Source organism: Labeo rohita, chromosome 1 (genome assembly GCF_022985175.1).
Source record: "Labeo rohita strain BAU-BD-2019 chromosome 1, IGBB_LRoh.1.0, whole genome shotgun sequence".
Taxonomy (NCBI): Eukaryota; Metazoa; Chordata; class Actinopteri; order Cypriniformes; family Cyprinidae; genus Labeo; species Labeo rohita.
The window spans coordinates 47530097-47545586 of NC_066869.1; the positions used below are offsets into that span (position 1 = coordinate 47530097).

The 15490-nt window shown below is 31.5% G+C and overlaps 1 protein-coding gene across 2 annotated transcripts in view; it reads right to left on the minus strand.

The window, feature by feature from the left end:
- gpc6a (glypican 6a) overlaps positions 1-11853 on the minus strand; it is a 265587-nt gene extending 253734 nt beyond the window's left edge. Inside the window, exon 1 of one of the 2 annotated variants that reach the window (XM_051108184.1) lies at positions 11379-11853. In XM_051108184.1, coding sequence (XP_050964141.1) covers positions 11379-11535 — 157 coding nt within the window. In that variant the 5' untranslated portion in view covers positions 11536-11853. The remainder of the gene's footprint in view (positions 1-11378) is intronic. The other variant, XM_051108192.1, reaches the window with a different exon arrangement.
- Between the last annotated feature and the right edge of the window lie 3637 nt (positions 11854-15490).

A 15490-nucleotide genomic window follows, 5' to 3' on the forward strand; every position in this document is an offset into this window, starting at 1 on the left:
TGATCAAAAGTGACAGTGGAGACATTTAAAATTGTGCAGAATATTTCTGTTTTAAATAAATGCTGCTCGTTTGAACTTTCTATTCATCAGTGAAAAAATAAAATAAAATGTATCACAAAAATAAAATGTGTCCACAAAAATATGAAGCGGAATGACTGTTTTCATCATTGATAATAATCAGAAATGTTTGTTGAGCAGCAAATCAGCATATTAGAATGATTTCTGATGGGTCATGTGACACTGAAGACTGAAGTAATGATGCTAATAATAATAATAATAATAATAATAATAATAATAATATATATATATATATATATATATATACTAATGCACAATCCCATTGCCAAGTTTAATTTTGCAGCACATTATTTATTTATTTATTTATTTCTAAATAAATAAATGAAAATGAAAAGATGAAAAAAAAAACTACAATAGTATCTTAGTAATATAAAAAAATACAGTCATAAATATGGATGGATAAATAAATAAATAAATAAAAAGTTTCATATAGTTGCATTTACTGTAGTTGCAATGGATGGATGGATAAATAAATAAATAAATAAATAAAAAGTTGCATATACTGTAGTTGCAATTGATGGATTGATGGAGGAATAAATAAATAAATAAAAAATTTGCATATACTGTAGTTGCAATGGATGGATGGATGGATGGAGGAATAAATAAATAAATAGTTGCAAATAGTTGCATATACTGTACTGTAGTTGCAATGGATGGATGGATAAATAAATAAATAAATAAAAAGTTGCATATACTGTAGTTGCAACAATGTATTTTTAGACCTACAGAAGGTAGATAGTAAATTATAAAGTTTTTCACAGTTTTTACTATACTTTTGAAAATAAAAGCAGCTTTGACTCAGCTTTTTTTTTTTTTTTTTTTTTTCAATACCAACCTCAAACTTTTGGAACAGTAGAATGTAGCAACAACAATTACTAACCAACTTACTAGCACAACTTACTATGAAGTAATATTAACAGTAATGACCCACTTACAATGCTCAATTACTAGCCAACTCTTTTATTTCCTTAATTGCCAAAGCTATTTTAACAGCATGTGGCATCTGCAGACATAAGACTACATTTTTGACCTTTAGACAGATGATAATAATCACGTCTGTAACTCAGCGAACAACATGAGCAGTCTTTTGATAGAAACATATTAATCTATAAATAATTTTGTGTTTCTGCAAACATCACAGGAGGCTCATGTAGGAGGATTTCCCAGAAGTCCGTACGTCAGCAACTGCCAGACTAGAGTTTTCTGCCATATTATATACAGGCCCTGAGCTAATATTAGATTTCTCTATTACCACTGATGATGAGAAGGAAAAATAAAATCAAATCAAATGAAAACTTTTTGGACTGAAATGTATTCTTGTTTCTATAATGAACTATTAAAGCCTTAAAGGGAGAGCTGGGAACACAAATGAGCTTTCGGTCATCATTTATTCACACTGACGTCATTCAAACCTGTATGACTTTTATTTAAAAAAAAAGAGAGAAAGCGATTTTTCACAGGAACTGCAATAGTTTAACACATAAATAAATGAATAAATAAATAAACAAACAAATAAATAAATAGTATTTTTTAAATGCTTATATTTTGTTGAAGTTGTAGTAATACTTGTTTGGCAACCTAATAAGTTTTTTTTTATATTTGTACCAATTTTCCATAATTTCTACATTTATTTATTTATTTATTTATTTATTTGTTTGTTTGTTTATTTATGTTCTTATTTATTTTGAGTACATGACAAAATGTTAATTGCTCAGTCTTTTATCACAAAAAATTAAAAAAAAAATTATATAATTAATTAATTATAATAATCACTATATATATATATATATATATATATATATATATATATCAACTTAAACTAAAAATGGGAAATGCTTGTTTGGCAACTAAATAAGTCTTAGTTTTTATATTTGTACTATTTTATTATTATTATTTTTTAATTAATTGATTTATTTCGAATTTTATTTATTTATTAATTTATTTATTTTGACAAAATGTTAATTGCTCAGTCTTTTATCACAAAAAAATAAAAATAAGTCTTAATTTTTATATTTGTACTATTTTTATTTTATTTTATTCTATTCTATTTTTATTTATTTATTAATTTTTGTTTATTTATTTTTGAGTACATGGAAAATTGTTAATTGCTCAGTCTTTTATCACAAAAAAAGTCTTAATTTTTTATATTTGTACTATTTTTATTTTATTTTATTTTATTCTATTTTTAATTTATTTATTTATTTTTGACTACATGGCAAAATGTTAATTGCTTAGTCTTTTATCACAAAAAAAATAAAAATAAGTCTTAATTTTTATATTTGTACTATTTTTATTCTGTTCTATTCTATTCTATTTTTATTTATTTATTCATTTTTGTTTATTTATTTTTGAGTACATGGAAAAATGTTAATTGCTCAGTCTTTTATCACAAAAAAAATAAGTCTTAATTTTTATATTTGTACTAATTTTATTTTATTTTATTCTATTTTTATTTATTTATTTCTGAGTACATGGCAAAATGTTAATTGCTCAGTCTTTTATTACAAAAAAAGTCTTAATTTTCATATTTGTACTATTTTTATTTTATTCTATTCTATTTTTATTTATTTATTTTTGAGTACATGGCAAAATGTTAATTGCTCAGTCTTTTATCACAATTGCTTTGTTTCTTAACATCTCTACATTTCAACAAATGTTCTGTAATTAACCAAGGTTTAGTGGTATTCTTTTGCATATATAATCACAAAAATGCTCTTCTGATGTATTGAAGCACCGCTCCGTTTCCTCACCTGCTGCTGATGACAATGGCAGCATAATTCATTCTTCTCACATAAATTAGCATATTTTCCTTCAAGTTCTCTCTTTGTACCTCTGTTCACCTCCTAACTGGCACGATGTTGGCGAAGCGCACTGTGTTTGTGCAGGTCCGTGTTCCGTAATGAATGCAAATGGATGTCGTTCAATACGCCGGCGCTGGACAAACAGGCCGAGCGCATACGCGACGCTGATCAAAGCCTTTTGCTCGAGCTCCTGACATTTAGAGGCCAAGATTTTCATTAAGCAGACTGATTAGACGACAGGCAGAGACACAAAGAGAGACAGAAGTGAGGAGCGACGCAGACAGACGGATGAGATCAACGACGCTGCCCTGCACGCAGGTGGATGTGATATTAAACGTGTCCAAGATCTTGCTGAACATGCGAGAAACGCCTATGATATGACAGAGGAACCTTCCTCCAGCAAAATAAGTCCATTTAGTATCTGTCAAACTGTCTTAAGCATTAATAAAGTAGCGGCAGTGGTAGACGTGGGCGGTTCGGACAACATCTCACATCTCACAGCATGAGTAATTCTATATAACACTAACTTGGGTATATTTCACAACATAGTTACATTTTTCCTGGAAATATAATGACAAGATGGTTTAGATATTACAGGGCTGTGTGGAAATGCCTATTTTATTTGAGTGCATTAATACTTTACAGATGCTTTTAAAAGACGCTTCGTTTAATTTGATAACAACAACCCTGCATCCTGCATTTTTTTCTTTTTTCAAATTATAAATATTTATCGGCTTTAATGCACTTGCTTTAAAAAAAAATGGTGGAGTAAAAATTTTCACTCAGAAATTGCACACTGAATTAAACGTGGAAATTTGATGTAAAACTAACCTAAAATACTAGTTTCTCGTAAAACATGCTCCAGTCATCTTAGTTTAATTTACAACTTCAAAATATGATTTTTTTTTCTTTTAACAGAGTATCAAAATACCAAAAGCTGTCAAGTAATTTTTACTTTAAATTTTCCACTTTCACTGTAAATTATAGTCATCAGGCATGGGCTGAAAACTGAACAAACAGCTGTAATTTGGCTTAGATGGAGACAGAAATCATGTCTTTGTGGCAGTTCTTCTTATGATTAAGAAATAATACAAGACCTCTTCACCTTACAAGTGGTAGTAAAATCAAAAATGCTACAAAAAACATCACATTTCCTGATAAAGCATGACTTGATTGAGCAAAACAGACACGATTTTTGGAATCAGCATCACAAAATTGGAAAGAAAATGATGCAGGGAAGTGCTTTTTCTCTTTTTATTTTGAACTTGATGAACACCAACCAAAAGATGTTAATATATTCACATCATGTCACTTCTGAGTTAAAAAAAGATTCAAAACTGATCAAAGTGACACTTACGACACTAAAAGTTGTGGTGTTTCTTAGCAACCAAAAACAATTAAACTCATATTGTGCCTAACAAACACAATTAACACGTTGTTGCTCCTTTTTCGCTGATTTTGTTTCTCACTCACTTCAAATAACATACAGAAGTCCTGGACAGTAAATAATGCCATGGTATCAGCAGTCAAATAAAACCCCCACTTGTCATAACTAAACTGATGATCTTGAGTTAACCAGCACAAATTAAATGCTCTGACTGCTAAAATACTTGATGGTAGTTCAAAGCTGCAAAATTCACAATTTGATTCCTGTATTGTAATTGTAGAAGGCAAAATCTGATTCATGATTTCAAGATAGTAAAAAAATAAATAGAAACAGAAAAAAGAATGTTGTCATTTATATTCATTTGCTATACAAATAGATAATAGATTAAAAGATTAAAACACCCATTTTTTATATTTTAAGATCATTTTTTCTTGGCTATGCGAATGTTAGAGCAACATTTCATTTTATCTTTTTTAAATCGTTATAAAAAAAACTTTAGTTGTGATTTTTTTTTAAACCTTTAAAACATCCGTTTTTTTTTATAATGCATTTACAACGCTTCTTCTTATGTGAACATTCCATAGCATTCTAAAAACAATATGAAATGTTACATTTGAATGTTCTCTTAAAATGTAAAACACTCATTTTTTATATTTTGGCTATATGAATGTTAGAGGAACATTTCATTTTATCTTTTTGAAATCACTATAAAAACTTTAGTTGTGATTTTTTTAAACCTTTAAAACATCCGTTTTTTTTTTTTTATGTATTTACAACGTTTCTTCTTGCTTATGTGAACATTCCATTATAGAATTCTAAAAACAATATGAAATGTTACATTTGACTGTTCTCTTAAAATGTAAAACACACATTTTTTTTGTTAATATTTTAAGAACATTTTTTCTTGGCTATGCGAATGTTAGAGGAACACTTCATTTTATCTTTTTGAAATCGCTATAAAAAATTTAGTTGTGATTTTTTTTAAACCTTCAAAACATCCGTTTTTTTTTTTTTTTTTTTTTTTTTTTTGTATTTACAATGTTTCTTCTTGTTTATGCAAACATTCCATTCTAGCATTCTAAAAACAATATAAACAGTTACATTTGAATGTTCTCTCAACATTTAAAACAATGAATACTAAAAACTGAAGATATATTGAAATAAAGAAACAGATAATATGAGGCAAATCCTGTTGATTTGAACTGTCTATTTGTGATGAAGCTTGTGTAATGCTATGTAACTCTTCCCAGATGACCTCTGTGTTGTCAGGCAGCGATTTACCCGTTGAACGCTCACCACGCAAACAACAGCCCGTTGAGAGCCCAAATGAGCTCATGAGAGGAGCAACAATCAGACATGTGTGATTAATCAACCGAATGATTTATCTGAGGACAAAGCCTTATTTACCACTATATATGTGTGCGCGCGTGTGTGTTTTCCAGCAGTATTTCCCAATACGTGTATCTTAAATGTTTGTGCTTTGACCTTCATTGGGTTTGTCTTTTTGGCTTTGGCCAGAGTTGGGAAATCTAATCTCATGATTTGGGAACTGTATGATCCGTGTTTTGTGGAATGTTCTCACACACCCATGAGCCTGATGTGACATTGATATACTGTAGAGCGGGGAGTGTTTTAACTCATTTTGTTTGAATAGTCTGCGTTTAGTTTGCTCTAAATGTCTCCGACTTTGATATAATATTCCCACATGTGTCTGCTTCAAATTAAGCATGCTCTGAAATCAACGACTTATCCTTAAACTGTGTAAATGCGATGTCAAGTTGCACTCCTGTAGCTCCTTTCTGACTGGTTAAATGTCCATGTAAATGCATGCAAAATTAGCATTAACGACAGGATGATAGAAATGATAGGAAAAGCACTGGATACACAGATAAACTCTTCACAAACTCATGTTCAGGACTACATTACATCGCACTTAAAAGTGTGTAAATGTCATCGCATTAGATAATAAAACAATTACACCAAATGTCATCTCTGCAGGCAAAAGATGCTAAAAGATGCTGCTGCTTTTCTCAGATGTCATCACATGTTTTCCAGCTGAATACTGTTTGAGAGTCTCCAAGCCTGGCAAAGCTGGTTTACTTGATCAGCCACATTGTCTTCAAGCCTGACAAGTGCCAAAAACCCATCTAAATCAGACCAGCTCACGTATTTTAGTTCAAATCAGCTGGTATTTTGTATTATATTCACATTAATAAATCTTTTTAAACTCAATATAATTGTGGTGTTGGCCTCAGAATAATTTTTGGGCTATCTATGAACATTTATAATGCACAATCCCAGCTAACAAAAATATGTTCGAAGGGTATTTTGCTAATGTTCCCATTAAGTTATGAAAATGTTATTTCTCTATGTTCTCAAACATTCTTGGTTACGTGAATTTAAAGATAACATTAAGGGAACATTCCGATTTATTATTCTAAAAGAATGTTCCTTTTGTACGATTTCTAAACCATCTGAAACTAGTAACATAAAAATATGAGATGAACATCCAACTAAAACTTTCCATGAATGATAAATGTTTTTGTGCTACCATTTTGAGAAGGTTCATGTTTGTTTATAATAACCTTACAGTAAACCATCTAATTTAGACCAGCTGACATATCTTACTGGTCAGCTGAGACCAACAAACCACCTTAGACTGGTTTAAGCAGGATGTTTTGTTCAGCCATGAGTCATATTTACTGCTCAATGATTTTTAGTGATGTATGAAGCCAGTTCTCTTCAAGTTCATCACATTCACTATTAACAAAAGGGCTTGAGCTATGCTTCATTCAAAAAGCACTTGCTTTGGTATGCTGTATTACATCTATATTTAAACTGGATGTAATTGTAGTTTTTGTTTTAAAAGTGTTCATTTGTCTAATGATTTATAATATGCAATGCCAGTTTACATGGATATCATCTGCAAATCACATCAAAAGTTGATGTGGTCTGTAAGATTGAGTACAAGTGCAACTTTGTGCATGCAAAATAATGCAGAAGTTTAACCGTTAACACACAAACGAAGCCCAATAACAGCTCAATAACATCTTTATGTACATTTCAGTAAATAAAACATAATAATTTCATCTTTTCTAGCTAAAAACTGGTTAAATCAGTCTTCCGGTCTAACTAGGCTGTTTAGCTGATTTAGTTGATCAGACACATACTCTCTAAGCAAAAACCCCTCAGCTCAAATAGTTTAGTGGTCAAATCCAGTTTAAGCAGGGCATTTTCTCCAATCATGATTCATTTTACCTCAATGATTTTTTTGTGCATGTATGAAGTCAGTTTACATGGATATCATCTGCAAATCAAAGTTGATGTGGTCTGTAAGACTGACTCAAGTGCAACTTTGTGCAATATGCGCAAGTTTAACAGTTAAACTGAAGCCTAATATCTGCTTAATAACATCTTTATGTGCCTTTCTGCACATTTAACATCATAATTTCATCTTTTCTAGTTAAAAAAGGTTAAATCAGTCTTCCAGTCTAACTAAGCTGTTTAGCTGGTTTAGTTGATCAGACACATACTCTCTAAGCCTGGCATGTGGCAAAAAACTTTCAGCTTAAATAGTTTAGTGGTCAAACCTGGTTTAAGCAGGGCGTTTTGTCTAATCATGAGTCATTTTACCTCAATGATTTTTAGTGCATGTATAAAGTCAGTTCTCCTCACGTTCAACACATTCACTGTGAACAAAAGTGCTTGAACTATGCCTCATTCAAACAAAAAGCACCTGCTTTGGTACGCTGTATTATATTTAAACTGAATGTAAAGTGTGTTTTTTGTCTTTAAAGTGTTAATTTTTGAGCTATTTATATAATGATTTATAATATGCAGTGGCAGTTTACATGGATATCATCTGCAAATCACATCAAAAGTTGATGTGGTTTGTACGACTGAGTACAAGTGTAACTTCGTGCATGCAAAATATGCATAAGTTAACCGTTAAACACAAATGAAGCCCAATATTAGCTCAATAACATCTTTATGTGCAAATTTAACATCATAATTTCATCTTTTCTAGCTGGTTAAATCAGTCTTCCAGTCTAGGTAGTTTAGCTGGTTTAGTTGATCAGCCACATACTCTCTAAGCCTGGCATGTGCCAAAAACCCCTCAGCGTAACTAGATTAGTGGTTAAACCTGGTTTAAGCGGGGTGTTTTGTCTAATCATGAGTCATTTCACCTCAATGATTTTTAGTGCATGTATGAATTCATTAATTTAATCTCTTCTAGCTGAAAACTGGTTAAATCAGTTTTCCAGTCTAGGTAGTTTAGCTGGGTTTGTTGATTAACCACATATTCTCTAAGCCTGGCATGTGCCAAAGGCCCATCAGCTTTACTAGCTTAGTGGTTAAACCTGGTTTAAGCGGGGTGTTTTGTCTAATCATGAGTCATTTCACCTCAATGATTTTTAGTGCATGTATAAAGCCAGTTCTCCTCACGTTCAACGTGTTCACTATGTGCTTTAGCTATCTCTCATTCAAATAAAAAGCACTTGCTTTGGTATGTTGTATTATATCTACATTTAAACTGAATGTAATTGTGGTTTTTGTCTTAAAAGTGTTCATTTTGAGCTATTTATATACTGATTTATAACATGCAATGGCAGTTTACTTGGATATCATCTGCAAATCAAAGTTGATGTGGTCTGTAACTTTGTGCATGCAAAAACATGCATAAGTTTAACCGTTAAACACACAAATGAAGCCTAGTATCAGCTTAATAATATCTTAATGTTCCTTTCTGCAAATCTAACATCATAATTTCATCTTTTCTAGCTAAAAACTGGTTAAATCAGTCTTCCAGTCTAGGTGGTTTAGCTGATCAGCCACATACTCTCAAAGCCTGGCATGTGCCAAAAAATCCTCATCCTAGCTTAGTGGTTAAACCTGGTTTAAGCAGGGTGTTTTGTCCAATCATAAGTCATTTTACCCTGCATGAATGGAGTCAGTTCTCCTCACTTTCAACACATTCATATAAGCAAAAGTGTATGAGCTGTTTTTCACTCAAAATAAAATGCACTTGCTTTGGTATTCTGTAACTAATGCAATGACATTCAGACTTTTTGAAGCATGACTTCAAATAGTCTGAATGGTTTTTGGTATTGCTTTATATGCAGCCAACACTGTAAAAGAACCTTTTTTTAAGTTGTAAATGAAGATCATTGGAGTATGTTTTACAATGAAATACTATTGCAGTCTTTCTAGTGTTATCCTACTACTTTGCAATTACGTATGAAATATAGTAGCAATTTCTGAGTGAAAACTGTTTCGAATTAAATCCCACACCAACATTTTTTCAGTGCACGACACACACACACACACACACACACACACACACACACAGATTGAACAGAACAGCTACAGTACTGCAGTTTCTGAATAAGCAAGTATCTTACAGCACTACAACTACAGATTACTTTCAAAAGAAAAACCTATTGAATGCAATACTGATTTGAAACTGATTTGAATTTGCATTGCATGTGTATTCTTGCATACGTTACTGCATGCTATTATATTATGGCTCACTGATGCAACAGAGGGAATACATATATACTGTACACAGATGTGCACCAACATCAACAACAGACATTCACACTAGATGCTCACAGGGACTGAGCCCTTGGAGAACCACCATCAGACAACATGCTCACAGGTGAATCCACAGGGAAAAGACAAAATAATCTTATTTTAGAAATGCACAAAACACTGCATGTATACAAATCCCGCAGGTCCATTTCAGCACTTCTGCAGTCCCCAAGTCTCCAATATTCAAGCGTTATTCACATTATTCACCACCAAACTAATGTCTAAATCAATGTGCATGTTTAATTTATTTGAAAAGGCCTTCACAGAAATAAAACACCATAATCACAACCATGCAACATCCGTCCGTCAGAATGAGCAACAAATGTCATTTTAAGCCGAATGCAACTGTACTGTGGGATCAAGCACATTATGACTGCATTATCTCATCCTTTCAAACGTTCGCTCGTCTTCTGCATTATGTCCCTAGCGCGGTAATCTGCTTTTACTGGGTGAAGCCCTCAAATGTGATTACTTCACAACAGATAACAAAAAGAAAAAAGCCTATCTATGCCACAGCATGGAGCATGAATTAAAGCTACACTATGGCCTTAAGGACTCCATAAATCCAATGCTAAACAGGGGCTCATCCTACTGAGTGAGTAGGGCCACCTACTGGGGCTGTTTATATTGCATGAGTGGGTTTTAATTGGAGGAAGAGCTGCAAAACTCTTACAGTGTGGGTAAAACTCGCTGGACGGTTTATGAGATGACATAATGCACAGAAATATATATTATATATTAGTGTGTGATGATGCAAAAGTGTGTTGTTCTTAGCTGCTAAGATTCAAACTTCAGATCTGAGGTGAAAAAGTTGCATTAACTATGAACTTGGCTGGCGGTACGTTGCCAAAGAAAACTTTCTTTTTCTGTTTTCAGTCTCAGTCAATTTCAGACGAAAATCTTGATTTTACAGGATTTCTGCATGGGCAGAAAGTTTTACAATAGTTTAATAAATGGACCTCAAAATGATACGCACATTAATATCTCTTATTAAGCTGAATGCATGTCATTTTGAGCTATAAATACGGATTTGCAAAGACAGTTTACAGGGAAATCATCAGAAGCACATCAAAATATAACTTTTTAAATTGATATGGGAAATATTTGAGTCTTCTTCGACTTGTCCAAGTCGTGCATGCTCAAAAATGTGGAGGTTTAACAATTAAGCACACAAAATGTGCCAAATATCAGCTCAATAACATGCATTTCTGTGAATGCAATAGCCAAATGACCCCATGCTGTCTATATATCTATAAACACTGAAGGCAACTGTGGTAGGAAAAGTTTTCAAAGATCAAGTCACTAAATCCAAATGACTGAGTTCAGATTTTCTCGCTCATTATATGTAAATCATCCTCAAATCACCATCGATTAAGCCCATTAATGATCAATAGGACTTTAAGGCAAACCTTCTGCATAACCACAAGCTGTTCTCCGCTCGAGTCTAACTGAAATGCAAGCATAAATGAGCTTTTCGCCAGAGTTTGTGATGTGGCACGATGTTGGCACCTCGTCCTCACCTGATATCTCCTGATGTGGCACATTATGGAGACTGAAGCCTTTGGTCGTGAACGCCTGGCGCACATCGCCGCAGCTGCGCGATTTTACATCTCCAGCACATGACAGCGACAATAGAAGCGATAAAGAAGTGAAAACCACGACAGGTGTCTTCAACATCCCTCCTGCGCGCAAATCCAGCCGATGCGTAAAAGCGCAAAACCCGCAAGACGCGCTCAGCGCACCGGCGTCTCCAGCTGCAGGTGGACAAATGTTTCAATCATTCAATCGCTCGTCAATGATCAATCACGCTCTCTGTCGCATCCGGTTCATAGCAGAATTCTCCGACGGATCCGCTCAAAACGAACGCGCGTGTGATTGGAACGGCGAAACCTCCAGAATAGATCCGGAGCGGCGCGCTCTCAACTTCTGCTGTGTGTTTCTATCAGCGGAGAGAAAGTAGCAATCCCCTCTCTCTCTCTTTCTCTCTCTCTCCTCGCTGCTCTCTCTCTCTCTCACACACACACACACACACACACCAACACAGACAAACCGCACAACCCAGCGGCGAGTGTGAGAACATGGAAAAACACGGACTGGATTCGTGAAAACGCACGGAGTTTTGCTTTGGGAGGTGCTGAAGCAAAAACTAGAACACATTTTACTGAGATAATAATAAATACATAATACTATAACATACAAAAGTACAATAATAATACATTTAATCAATTTTAATGATTTATTCGTTCTGTCATGTTTTTTTATAGAAAGTGCAAAAACAAATATGCATGATAACCTTTTTTAATGTTTAAAATTTTTGCACTCATTTTTTATTTTAACTCATTTTAAACTTAAAAAATCAATAGCAAAGAAAGAATAATATATTGCAATCTGTTTTTATACATGAGTGTTTTAAAATATTTATATTAATTTTAAAATATTAATTATAAAATAAAACATAAAATAAACATTAATAAATGTAATCAATTTTGATGCCTTTTTTAATTTAATTTTGTATTTGATATGAAATGTATGTATAAATATAAGTTTAAATATGCATGACATTGACTAAAAGAAAGATACCTATATATAAATTAATTAACTTTTTATGTAAATCTTACTCATTTTAAATCATAATATTTTTAGTCTTTTATTTTTAATGTCACAAAGTAATATAATGGTAATTGCATGTGAAAAAAAATACTTTTTATGTTTTGTCCATTGCTTATAAGTCAATTTCTTTTTCCAACTGCTTATGTTGAGCGAAAGAAAGAAATAAAGAAAGAAAGAAAGAAAGAATACTTAATAAATAATAATAAATATTTAATATATAATATTTAAAAATGTAATCTGTTTTAAAATGTTTTATATGTACGTATTTATAAAATAAAAAAAGTGTATAAAATAAACATTAATAGACGTAATCAATTTTAATTTTAATGCCACTTTAATTTTACCACCATGAAATATACGTAAAAATAGGCATGACAGACTAAAAGAAAATAATAAAAATTTAATATTAATAGTTTTTTTTTTATCTAAAACCTTAATTAAATTAATTAACTTTTTAATCATGTAAGTTTTACTCCTATTTTATATTATTGTATTTTTTTTTTATCTTTTATTTTTAATGTTATAAAGTAATATAATGGTAATTTTATGTGGAATTAGATATCTTGCCCATCAGACCACAAAAAAAAAAAATGTTTTTGATGTTTTGTCCATTTCTTATCAGTTGCTTTTTCCAATTGCTTATGTCGAGTGAAAGAAAGAAAGAAATAATATTTAATAAATATTAATAAATATTTAATATATAATATTTAAATGTTTTAAAATGTTTCATGTATAAGTATTTTAAAATATCATATTATAAAATAAAAAGTTTATAAAATAAACAATAGATTTAATCAATTTTAATGCCATTTTATTTTTTGCACAATGGAATATATGTAAAATAGGCATGACAGACTAAAAGAAAAAAAGCCTATATAAAAATTATTCCTATTTTTTTAACAAAGTAATATAATGGTAATTTTATGTAAAAATTAGATATCTTGCCCATCAGATGAAAAAAAAAAAAAAAAAAAAAAAACGTTTTTGATGTTTTCTCCATTTCTTATCAATTGCTTTTTCCAGTTGCTTAGGTTGAGCGAGCAAGTGAGTGAAAGAAAGAAAGAAAGAAAGAAAGAAAGAAAGAAAGAAAGAAAGAAAGAAAGAAAGAAAGAAAGAAAGAAAGAAAAAGAAAGAAAGAAAGAAAGGTGTCTCCCTCTTTTACACACATACACAGATAAACCGCACAGCCCAGTGGCCAGTTTCAGAACAGAGAAAACACGGACTGGATTCACTGAGGCTCATAGAGTTTTGCCTGGGGAGTTCCTGGATCTGGAATCTCTAAGCTCAAGCTGTCAGCATCTGATTTATTCGTCATGCTTTGCCCTTTTTTATGCAATTCAAAGGATTTTGTATGAGAAAATGTGCATTAGATTGGCAGGACACTAACTGATGGTGTTCATTGCTGCAGCATTGCAAAAATCACTGAAATAACATCAAATAACAGTGAAAATAGAGTAAAGAATAAGTATAAAAAATAAAAATGCAAATTCAAAAATTCAAATTCTATATTCACTTCAAAGTCTTTTGAAATAATTGGTTTCAGTGTTAATGCTTTCATGTTTTTCATGAAAATCATGATCTTTACTACTAATATAATTATGCATGACATCAACAAGATTAAACTTTTTTTACTTAATTGTACTGCATCCAGTCCTTAACATTGATTGATTGATCGATTGATTGCATGTTGTGATACTCTATTATTTGATCGTAATATCATCTTAATTACCTTAATCTGCTTTAAATAAAATATATTTTAATTCTTTCCCTCAAGATCCCTTTCTTTCTGAATAGAAAGAAAAAAGAAAGATAAAACAGCCCATTCTGCATGCACGCATGAGTTCAGTATTTGTCAGTGTTTCGTTGAGCCTGTGGGAATCTCTCACAACTGACTCACTACACAGTCTGGTATAATAACCAGCGGGATCCTCGCAAATGAGGGTTTGACTTTCCCGGGTCACTTTCTCATGAATGGTTAAACTGCTGAGGGTATTATAAAGTTCACCTTTTCCAGCTTATTTAGCTTTGATTCATATTTATTCACTGCAAATGTGCATGCATTTATACCAGTGTCCCTGAAAAACCAGCATATTTTTTTCTTGTATGTAAATGCTCAATCCCAACAAACGCTGAATGCATCTGGTCTTTTAAAAAGGGATTTTATTGAAATATTCCAATATATGAGGTTTCCATATATGTCGGTAGACTGTGCTGTCAATCAAATGATGAAACTGAATATAATTAGGCAAATATCACAGTGCCAATTCACAATTTACAGTTCAACACTGATACTCATGTGGATATTTCACACATACAGAAAATCTGCATACTGAATTCATGCTATATACAGGATTACCTCAGATTAGTACAGATCACAATTTGATACGTCAGAATATTATAAGTGATATATTGTGCCAAACGTAACGGAAACCCAGTGTGTCATCGAGAGAGATTCTCATTTTAACATAACATAAATTGTTGTAACAAATAATAGAAAATTAAATTAATTAATTAATTAATGAATTTAAAAAAATGTGCCTGACGTATTGATGCAATATTGTCGTACAGTACATGGGGAAAATGTGTGTGGGGGAAATATCAAAATTAATTAAATAAATTAATGTATAATCAATCTGGAAAAAAAAAAAAAAAAAAAAAATCACAATTGATTACAAAGAAATGACAAAAAAAAAACTGAATTAACATGACAGTTTAAAGTAGAATTGCAGAAACAGTATCTACTTGTAAAATGTACTACAACAGAAATTATTTAGTTTACAACATTAAAAGAAATCCATTGAAGCAATATTGTGGTAAAAAATCTGAAAAATGAATTAAATAAATTAATGTACAATAAATTATAAAAAAAATAAAATAAAAAATACACAGGAAATGACAAGAAAAACACTGAATTAACATGGAATTTTTACAGTAGAAACACCAAAACAGTATTTACTTTTAAAATGTACTACAATTAAAATTATTTTGTTTACAACACTGAAAAAAATTCGACTGATGCAAT